Raw genomic sequence first — 11,846 nt, forward strand, 5'->3', positions numbered from 1 at the left:
CCTTCTCTTCCTCTTAAGTGCTTTAATTAGGTTGGTTAAGGATAATCTTCATCTTGCTGGAACGGCACAGGTGAACCAGACTCCACAATAAGAAGGGAGAACACACACATTCACACACACAGGCATTGCATAACAACTTTGTTTGTTGATTTTCTTCAAATATACTTTCAATTTTAAGAGACTTTTTAAATTAAAATTTCAAAGGAAAAACATTCAAAATGGAGAGCAGTAATGCTCTTTAGAGTTTTTGCAGTCACAATTCCATATAACCAGAACTCGAAAGGACTTTATAGTACCACATTAATCTCTTTAGTATAAGCCAAGTGACCACCATGGATTTTTTTTTCCTGTTAATGCTCTGTTGAGCCATTTGATACGTAGGTACTCCCTCCGTTCCATATATAGCAAATACATGAATTTTCTTTGATACATTTTTATTTATAATTCGGAGGGAGTATCAAATACTAGAAGTCTAGAATTTAGCAAGTAGCATTCTTACTATGAGACTTACTTAATGCCATCTTTGCTTCAGTTCACATGCACGTTTAAGCTATGCATCAATTGCAATTTACAAATTTTATGAAAAGATTGAGATCTACTGACGTGCCATTGTATTCATTTAAAACCTTAACTATGTAATTAATTTGCTTTTGTGCAAAAAAACATTTCCCAACTCCAATTGATACCATGCCAGTATGCCATTTTTGGGTATTGAGATTGACTATCTTTCAATTTTTGTGACTTTGATGACTTCGTCTCTATCTTTTTCTCAGCAAATCATTCTCTATTATCTAAATAAATATTATTATTTTGGTATGCTCTAAATAAAAAAATGGTTGTCAAAATTGTCACAAAAGAGAGAAATAAAAAACATAATGCAAGTATGTGAGGAAAAATTGTTACAAAAATTATCACAAAATAGTTGTACAAATATCATTTTTTTAATTGTACTTTGATCATTCATCTATATCTTGAATACACGAAAGTCATCAAAATTATGAAATAGTAAAGGCAGCCAATCCATCCCCATTTTTGGTGACATGACAAGGAGGTGCTACCAATTCAAGGACAATGATGTCCTACCAATTCAAATGCTAACGTTTTAAAATTTTCAGGGTAAACGACAGGTTAATAACATGTAGTCTAATAATACCGTGGAATGTTGGAAAAAGGACAAAATGTCTGCGGGGACATTTTTGAAAAGTGATAAAGTGTGGGGGTATACTTAAAAGGCACTAGGGTTTGTTTAATAACAACAGTTATTTTACATGGTTTGCAGTGAGATCTCATCAATATGAAGTCGGTCGGGCTTTCTAAATTCTAAGTGATATTGGTTAATGACCAAAGTATGGGTTTTTCTTTTCCCACCTACTAACTTCTCACATAGAATTCTGCTCTTCACCCAACACAAAACACTCGCGCCCTGCAGGCATTCCGAAAATACCATTGCGCTAGTTAACTAACGCAAGTGTAAAATTAACATGACTTAAAATTTCATTTTTTTTACACATACGTGACTTAAGTCACGTCGCATGAGTTAACTCACGCAGGAATTAACACATGTGTGAGTTAACTCACACAGATTTTGTTTTTGCAGTTTCAATCACTTCAACCAAAACCTGTCATTTTTAATAGTTATATACACATATTAGAATATTGTAATATATTATATATAAATCGGTTGCGTCAAGTTTAACAAGTTTGTAAACGTGTTCCAGCGGTTTAGGTGAGTAGTTTTGTACCTTCTTGTTCATGGTTTGACTCCTGACTTCCATTCTTTTTAATTTCTTATCCTTTTTTATTTATTTATTTTTTATTTTTAAGATTTACTGCAAAAATAAATGCTTTGGTGGGGGTTCAAACCGGTGCACAAGCACATGAAACAACATGTTCTTTACCATTTGAACAACAACTTCTTACGCACAAAGCTAATTTGATTTTGATTATTATATATACAATGTTATATCGCTCATCAATAAATAAAGCACACTTATTTTTCAATTAAAAGTATATATGTAATAAAGTATAAATTATATGATATTTATGTTAAAATATTCTTAAAACATCGATTTAAATTATGTTCTATAGAGAGAAAAATAAAATTAATAGTCCCTCGAATCAGTTAATAAAAAATATAAATTTACACCTTCCCTAAAAAAATATAAATTTTCAGAAAATCGGCAACCCTCATAATTATTTTCAGCTCCGCCACTGGTTATATTCATTGTTTTTTATTGTATGGAGTGTGAAACCAAAAGTACCGTGTTGACACGAACAAAGAGCACTTTATGACATGAACAAAGAGTGTAAAAATGCAAAAACAAAACTTGCGTGAGTTAACTCACACATGTGTTAATTTCAGCGTGAGTTAACTCACCCAGCATGACTTAAGTCACGCATGTGTAAAAAATTAAGTCACGTTTTTGAATTATGTTCTTCACCCTGCACATTTTGCTCGCGTCTTGCAGCCGTTCTAAATTTACCCTTGCGCTAGTTAACTCACGCAAGTGTAAAACTATGTGTTAGTTAACTAACGTTGCGTAACTTAAAGCGCGCAAGTGTAAAACACGATGTGAGTTAACTCACGTAGCCATTAGCACATGCGTGAGTTAACTCACGCACAGTCTGCGCATACAACCAGAAGAGGCAGCAACCTCTATTTTACCTATTTTTTCAATCCTTCTTTCATACATTCATTCAAGCAAACATTTTTCATCATTCATTCAAGCATTTATTCAATCAAGCATTAACTCATAAGTATATTACGAAAAATAACGGAATAAAACAACAGAATAAAATAACAAATAATGTCATAAAAACGCTAAAAAGCGCAAGTGTTATAAGATTACAACCAAATCCAACATAATGTCAAACAAAAAAAAACTACACAAGTCATAAATGCTACACAAGTCATACTGGTCCATCCTGTGGACTCCTACTCCTCCTCCGCGGAGCCGGCACCTGCTACAGCATGCTCCACTCAAAGTGTATGCCCTGCATCAAGCGCATAACCTCCTCTGGATTATGAAACACAGCAGGATGTCCCATTGCACCGTCCATTCTGACTCTGATGTTGCTGATGATATGGTATGGGTCTGGAGGATGTCTGGCCCACAACTGCTCAACAATAACCTCCTCGTAAGGAGGGACATGACGAGGAGGGGCAGCAGCTGCATAGTCAGGAATGGCCACATGGGGGTTCACAATAGGATGTGATACTCTAATGAACCATCTCATGTACCCCCCAGTATGAGCCCACGGCTGGTTATCTGGAACTGGATGACCCCTATCCTGATGACTGAGGACATGTAGAGCAAACTCCGTGAAGGTATGGGCCACGTCATCCGCCGCAATAAGCTCAATGTCTGTAGGAGCCCTGGGAATAGTCTGGACATACCTGTAACGCCCTCTTTAATTATTTGATTATTTTTATAGAGTTTAAAGTCTATTATTTGATTTATGTGATTTAAATAATCATGTGATGTGTTGTGGATTTATTAAGTGACTTATTTTATTATTTAATAGAATAAGATTTGAAAATAAAATAAATATTGAGATGAGGGATTGTTTTGAGAATTTAGAGAGTTTTGTGGGAAAAGAGGAAATAAGATAAAATAGATGGGAAGAGAAAAATAGGAGAAAATAAGTTTAGAATTATTTTCACGTACAACTAGTTTTGGAGAAAAGGGAGAACAAGAGGAGGGAAGAACCAAGAGAGAGCTGCTGATCGATTTTCTTAAGGTAAGGGTGGGACTAACATTCAATCTTCTTAAGCCTATGATTTTGATGATTAGATTTAACATGTTGTAGGGTTAGTTTTTGAGAATTGGAAATTAGGGTTAAGAGTGATAATTGAGGATTAAACGATGAAAACTTGTAGAATTGATGTAGAAAGTGTGTACAAACCTTAGATAATCCATAGGCTGATGTTTAGAATCAGTTTTAAGCTTAAAACCATGTGAATTGATGCATTTTCGTGAAAAACTGCATTCTGCCCGAGTTAACATTCATCGCTCGCCCTGGCGAGGGATGATCCTCGCCTCGCGAGCAATTCCCTTTGCCTCATGAGTTGTACCTTGTAGCTCGCCAATGCGAGCAGATCACTCACCATAGCGAGTTGATTAGTGAGTCAACCTGATTTTGTGATGTAACCTTTTGGGTCGAGTTTTAGATGGTTTTGAGTGCCTAAACATGTATAATAATGATTAGGCAAGTTTTTAGATTGAAATTGAACACGGGGAAGTTAAAAATGAGATTTTTGAGTGAAAAATGTCAAGTTCCCGAGATCACCCAGTTCCAGTTCGCCAAGGCGAGTAGCTTACTCGCCAAGGCGAGTAGCCTTTTCCTGAACTTGCCATAGCGAGTAGAGTGGCTCGCCTCGCGAGCTGCACAGAGACAGACTACCTTGTTTAGGGTTCTTGCGATTTTTGTCGCACGAGATGTTATGAGTTGACCCTTGGGGTAGGAATGGAGGTTGATTATAGTATTATTGATGTTCAGTAAGTCTGATATAATATGGTTTGATGTTGATAGTAATGTGATATAGTTGTATATGCATTATGTGAATTATATAAGATGTTTAAGTTGATGTTGATTATTATTTAATATTGTTATATCTTGAGATGTTTATGTGCTGCCATGTTACTGTTGAAAACTAATTAAGCTGCATGAGTCGGTCAAGATGTAAGATGTTGTTTCAAAATATTGGAGTTATATAAGATGTCGATGTTTCTAAGATGTAAGTTGTTGAGTCCATGCATACTCATTCATGTTGGGGGCTTGATGCCCTGGAGCCTTTGCTCAACTAAGTTGAGGGCTTGATGTCCTGGATTGGTACCACATGCATGATTAAGAAGAGAAGTTGCATAGTCAAGTTGAAGTTGCATTGTCGAGTCAAGTTGTTGAGTTGCTAAGTCGTTATATTTTAATGAAGTGTTTAATGAAGAATTATTACATTTATGATATGTTGATGATGTATATGTTGTTAAATATATTTGATGAATTATATGCTTAATATTATTGTTTGTGAAATCTCACCCCTTCTGCTTGGAAATGTTGCTCTTCGTATGGGTAACTTGCAGGTGATCGAGAATAAGTTGCTGTTAGATTGCTGTCGTGAGTGGACTATCTCTCACGTGTGTCTTTAGGTGCTCTGATACGTAACGGGATGGGAACATTGTTATTGCTTTTCTATTCCTTACGTATTACTTTATGAAGTTTCATGACTATGTTTTTAGATTGGATTCATATGAGATGTTTATGATGAGGCCTTCGTGCCAAAGACTGTTTTAGATGTTGAATAAATTCCTCTGCAAAGTATTAAATATTATGTTATTGAATTTTGAAGGATAAATAGTTATTTATTCCATTTATGATTTTTAAGAAAAGAAGTGTGACATTCCGTTTATGTGAATTACTCTGATTATTTATGCGAAATTTTCAAGTTGGGAAAACGGGGTGTTACAATACCCGTACTGCCTAAGAACCCGCTCAGGCAAGTGACGGACCATCCTGTCGCTGTCGGCCATGATCCATCCGGAGTACCAGCATATGTCCTCAAAGGGCGTGATGTGTCGTCGTCTCTCGTACGACTTCCAGGTGACATGTGAATGGTCTAACGAATCGATGGCAGCTCTGTAGTGTCCAGGATTAGAAAAGCCCCTTGGAGGTTTCCTTTGACTCACAAGCGGGGAAACAGTAGGGTCGTAGGCATCATCATCAATCCTCAGAATGATGTTTCAGAAGTGCGCCAAAGTCTATCCCTGCAAACACAAAGAAACAAATATTTATATCACCGCAAGAATTATACAAATAACTAAACATTTACGATCCAATAAGTAAAAAAGAAGAAAAACAAATATTACCACAAACAATGTCATGTAACCACCACGGGAGGCCACAGATGAGTCGGAGGTAAGAGATAGCGGCTCATATAGGAAAGCAAGTCTCATCCCACCCCATGACCAGCTGTCCAACTCGTCCATATCTTGCAGCGCAAGCAGCCAAATAAGATTCATGTTTTTGTTGTTCTTGCCCAAAAAAATGGTTCAGCCAAGCAAGAGCAACAACAACGCCTTAATGCAGGCCAACCTAACTTGAGCTTGCTCCTCTTTCTCCTCCTCTGTGTCAGGCACAAACAGCTGGTTACACCTATTCAAGAGCTCCTTGTACCGCGTCTTCAGTGCACCAAAACTGATATGAGAAGCACCCTATCTTGTCAGCTCCTTACCGGCAGCCTCCGCTGTAAAAAGTAGGTCTGTCTCCATTATCTTTAGCCCCTCCTCACAGGTTAACTCTTTATCCGGAAGGAGTCTCCCAGTGATGGGGATGCCTAGGAGACACACCACATCATCTAGTCTGATGGTCATCTCCCCAATTGGTAGATGGAAGTTGTTGGTCTCCTCATGCCATCTCCCTGTCATCGCACAAACAAACCCGTGAGAGATGTTCTCATACCCACTAGTCAGAAGGGTTGTAAGACCGGACATATTCACTTCTGACTAAAACCACTCGTTTTGTTCCCCCGGCATAGGCAATGTCAAGTTTTTAAAGCTCACTTTCTTCCCGTGCGAGATACCTTTCACCCTCTGTTTTCTTCGAAACTGAAATACAAAAATAAAAAACAACAAACAACACCGTTAAATAAATAATAAGTAAAACAAACATTAAATATATGCTAACATAAATTTTAATTATAATATTAAATAAGTAAAATAATAATTAAATTATACTTACATCAGCATCGACCCAGACCCTGCATGCCACAAGTCCACCAAAGTGAGGTAAAAGCGTCAGCTCAGAAGACCCTCTGCATATCCGTCCGGCCTTATACACCACCCTAGGCACCCCCTGAAAACGAGCCCCACGATCATGCTGTTGTGGCTGCTCAATATAATCCTACTGCTGAGACTCCTCAATATCAGGCTGCTCATGATGATCCTCATACTGATGCAGCTGATACGCATCAAACTGCTACAACTGAGGCAAAGGCTCCTGAAAATGATAGGCCTGATCCTCCGCCTGCTCATACACTTGATAATCCTGCTGATACTGTGTCGGGTTCATCGTCTGGGATGGACTCGTCTGTGACGTTGACCCCCCTGCAACATCAACTCTAGCAAGTCTCGTTCCCCCACCTTTCCCTCGACCAACCATAAGAAGGTGTAATGCTAGTTTCTCCCTCCGTGCACTACAGTAGGGGCAGGCCTCCCTGCCCTAAGTCTGTCACTCCTATCCTGAGGCGGCTCAGGCGGTCTCTGAGTCGTATTCCTCCGAGGCATATCTGCACAACATTTAACAAAACACAAATTCAATGATACATTTTCACACGCACATTGTGTCATTTCCAACAATTCAACAACAACACTAAAATTCCAACAATGTCATTTCAATCCGTAAACTACTACATTGCAGTCAAACATATTATAATCAAAATTAACAAACCATATGCTAACTAATTTGATAATTCACAATCCAAAAAAACAAAATAATTACCATAGAGACATTTTACCAAACACATAGTGTGCAATTTTCAAACAACTAGGTAATCTAACAATTTGTAAACCCGAAACTACCACATTGTACTCTAAACAACTTCTAAACAACAATTCCTAAGTTAATTCATCACTAACAATCATCAAAACTAACATGCAAGCAAAATTTATAAAAACCTAAAAATGTTATATTTCTTAAAAAAAAACTAAAATTTCTACAAGTTAAATGCAATTAAGTAGGGTAATCATCACTTACTTGATATTGTGGGAGAAATTGGCTTTGAATGGCGCAAGAATGGTGAAAATCGCACTTGGAGGGGAAAATTTTGTGTTTGGAGAAGTTGGAAAAATGAGGAACTTTGTCTCTGTTTTTCTGATAAATGACTTAAGTAATTGTTGCGTGAGTTAACTCACGCTGCGCTACTTAAGTGACACACAAAATACAACGTGCGCAAGTTAAGACACGCAGCGTGACTTTACTTGCGTTGGGGTAATTTAGGTAACGGTGCAGGGCGCGAGCGAAAAGTACTGGGTGAAGAGCAGAATTCCACGGTTTTTTTACACTTGCGTTAGTTAACTAACGTAAGGGCATTTTTGGTGAGGTTGCAGGACGCGAGCGAAAAGTGCAGGTGGAAAGCGGAATTCTCTCACATATAGTCCAAAATTTCTCCTTTCACCCTGTTTGACATGGGTCTATTTGGCAAGGCCTAGAAGTTAGCTTTTAGCTTATAAACTATCTTGTAAGTTCGTCTAACTGAAAAGGACCCATTTAATAACTAACTATCCTTTTATCACGAGCCTATAACGAGAATGACGTTGCAAATTCTGTGTTACATAGCATGCCAAAAATTAAAAAGAAATAAGATTTCTAACTATAGTTGGAAAAAGAGCGCTCTATTTTTCCTATAAAGATTAACGTTCGTCATATACAAGAATCTATATTTTGAATATTTGTGGATAACTAGAAAAATATTAAATAGATAGCGAGAGAAAAGTGTAACAAAATATAACATCTGATTAGACCCTTTACGACGGCTACACCGTGCTACATTACATAGCCTTTTCATTTAGGAAATAGAAAAGTTGTTTCAATTTATCTTTTCTTAGATTCAAATCTATCGACTCTATAAGGTGTAGTCGTTGCAAATGATCCAAATTCAAAAGAAGAGTTACAGAAGTACTAACCGAATCCATAAAGATTTCCACCTATTGTGCACGAGCCATGTTCACTATCAATTCATCCTTTGATGACTTGATGCGCGCATTATTTCTGTTTAAGTCGCTACTCTTAGGATACATTGTATCATAAGTCTTGCGTTGAAGAATAAAACTCCCATCTGTTGTATCAATTCTATTAATGACCACACTTCAATCATTTGGCACAATGATGTTTCTTAAAAGTCAACATCGTTGGTGACGTCTATTATGTAACCGGCTTCCAACAACTCCTTAATCAAGAGAAAGGTTCTTCAGCCAAATTTAGTACGAAATTTATAATTGGCTAGACAGTTAAGTCGGCTCATGTCAACGATCACATCATTCAATTTCGTTTGTTGGGTGGTTTCTCAAAAGACACTTGCTCTGCTTTTTATTTGATATGGCTTTTTAATGTTTGGACTGTTTGACGTGACATGAATGCTAGAGTCTTTTAACATAAGGAAAATTCTTTTAATAAGTTTATAGACAAAATTAAGCTTTAGTCTTTGGCAAATCATCCTAACTTTGTTTTTAATTATCACATTTGATGGCTTAATACTCTATTACGTGGAAGTTTAATATTAGCTTTATTTAATTTCAGTAGTATCTGATTTAGTTTTTTAGTGTGCTTGCTTTATGGCTAAAACACCAAGTTTTTTCTTGATTTTTTAATGTAACTTGTACTTGAGAGACTAATTTATGTTTAATATATTTTATTTTAGCTTAAAATTGGGGTTGAGTAGTAACCAAATAATTGAGTTTACTGGATTTTACTTACCTCACGGTAAAATTATATATACATCACTCCCTCCTATTTGCGCGCTTTATTCTTCCTCTTTCAAAATCTGACATCCAACGGTTGAGATCTAGTCTTCCATAACTTCCTCCACCTATATAACCACTCAACCCTACATTTCCTTCTTCCTCGCTTGCACTCTTCTTCTCCTTTCACACAAATCACAAACTTCTTCTTCTTCTTCTTCTTCTTCTTCTTCTTCTTTCCTCTTTCTAATAACACAACACAACAATGTCGACAGAGAAAGAGCGAGAAACTCAGGTTTACATGGCCAAGCTTGCTGAACAGGCCGAAAGATACGAAGGTTTTCATTTCATTCATTCATTTCCATATTCCTTCAATCAAATTGATTTGATTTCAAGTTTTGGTAAATTAAGTTGCATTGCACGTTAAAATTTTGATAAATTAGATAAATGTGAGTTTTGAAAACCAATTCTGCATGCATCGGATACAAATTAAAATATTTGTTGATAATAGTTGATTGATTCTACCCGTATGAGATCTTAAATCATTTTGATCTTAATTTCAAAATTCATTCAATCGTATCCTAGATTGATTCTCATGAATTTTTTAAATTAATTAATTTGATCAAAATGCAACATGAAAAATGTTGCGATGTATACCATCTTGCATGGTTTAACTGATAATGAGTTGTTATGTAGTAAGGAGAGTATATAAGACAGAGGAGAGTATAGCTGGGTCACTAGTGACAGAGAAAAACCTAAAAAAAAAACTATAAGAGAGTTATTAAGAAAGATTTTGAGATTAATGAGTTGGACTGAAGTGTGGTTAATGATAGAATATTATGATCCACGTAGCCAACCCATTTGGTGGGATAAGGCTTGGTTGTTGGTAATATACAAATTGCAAAGGGTCTTTTGGCTTCATGGCTTTAGAGGTCGTTGATCTTATACAAAGAGTTCAAAAGGTCATGCATAACAATGTAGTGTCTTCTAGATCTATGAATGTTGTGTTGTTTTCAGGAGGATTGGTTTTGCCATTTAAAAAGAATTAGCGGCGTATCTTGTTGCCCGTTTGCCTTCCATCCATGTGTAATTTCCATAAGTTGATCAACTTGTAAACGATTAAAAAAAGCTCCACCATCATATTTTCCTGGAAAAATAAATAAATGAACCATGTTATATATTGATAGATCAGTGGTATACATCATGAATTTTTTATTCGTGAAACTCCAGGAAGTCTGTTAAGAGTTAAAAGGAGATAGAATTTGGTGGAAATTGCCTTGAGTAGTGATGTTAGATAAGCAATCAAAATTAGTTAGAATGTAGTCGTGAAATTTAGAATTTTTCATATTGATATTCCTCTCTGAAACTTCAAACTTATATATATGATGCAGAAATGGTTGAGTGCATGAAGACAATAGCAAAACTTGATGTTGAGCTAACTGTGGAAGAGAGGAATCTTCTCTCGGTGGGATATAAAAATGTCATTGGTGCAAGGAGAGCCTCGTGGCGCATTATGTCTTCAATTGAACAGAAAGAAGAGGCTAAGGGAAATGAGAACAACGTGAAACTGATCAAGAGCTATTGCCAAAAGGTTGAGGAGGAACTATCGAAAATTTGCAGCGACATTCTCGAAATTATTGACAAACATCTGATTCCTTCTTCCACCACAGGGGAAGCTACTGTTTTCTACTACAAGATGTGAGTCATAATGTTTTACTTGTGCCATTTTCTTGGTCAGTTTAATAACTGTCTGCTGTTGAAAATTTGTTTTCGAATGGACTAAAATTGCTTGTTCCATTTTTTGTAAATGGATTTTAATGCTGTAAGAAGTTCCTGCACACGATTGGTGTAGCATCAATTTTTTTTCCAATCATTGGATGAAAGATCACACAACAAACATTTAATTAAGTTTGTAGTTTAAGTCTGAATTATTAAACTGACAATATGAGTTCATAAATGTATCATATATTAGTATAACATCAGAGATAAATAAGCTTGTATGATCCAGGAAAGGTGACTATTATCGATATCTTGCTGAGTTCAAGAACGATCAAGATAGGAAGGAGGCAGCTGATCAGTCACTGAAGGCATATGAGGTTAGTATCTGATATTTCCCTCATTTATTTCACCACTGAACTGATTCACATATAATTTCTTGTGTTTAAATCTATATGGTGGTGTTGTTTTTTTTAATATACATGATATTTCTATTTCTATTATTAGGCTGCTTCCGCCACTGCAAGCACAGATCTTCCATCAACACATCCAATCCGTCTTGGACTTGCACTCAACTTCTCTGTCTTCTACTATGAGATAATGAACTCTCCTGAAAGGCAAGTTACTTTACTTACACTCTTTATTAGCTTTTGGGCTCAAATGTACTGGGTTTCGTAG

The 11,846-nt window shown here is 36.4% G+C and overlaps 1 protein-coding gene across 1 annotated transcript; it reads left to right on the forward strand.

Annotated features, from left to right (window-relative positions):
* Positions 1–10,845: 10,845 nt before the first annotated feature.
* LOC11443937 (14-3-3 protein 7) lies at positions 10,846–11,846 on the forward strand. Its single transcript, XM_024780676.2, has 3 exons — positions 10,846–11,150; positions 11,461–11,548; positions 11,676–11,846. Exons 1-3 carry the CDS (start codon positions 10,846–10,848, stop codon positions 11,844–11,846), a joined length of 564 nt encoding a protein of 187 aa, XP_024636444.2.

This window comes from Medicago truncatula, chromosome 4 (genome assembly GCF_003473485.1).
Source record: "Medicago truncatula cultivar Jemalong A17 chromosome 4, MtrunA17r5.0-ANR, whole genome shotgun sequence".
NCBI classification, from domain to species: domain Eukaryota; kingdom Viridiplantae; phylum Streptophyta; class Magnoliopsida; order Fabales; family Fabaceae; genus Medicago; species Medicago truncatula.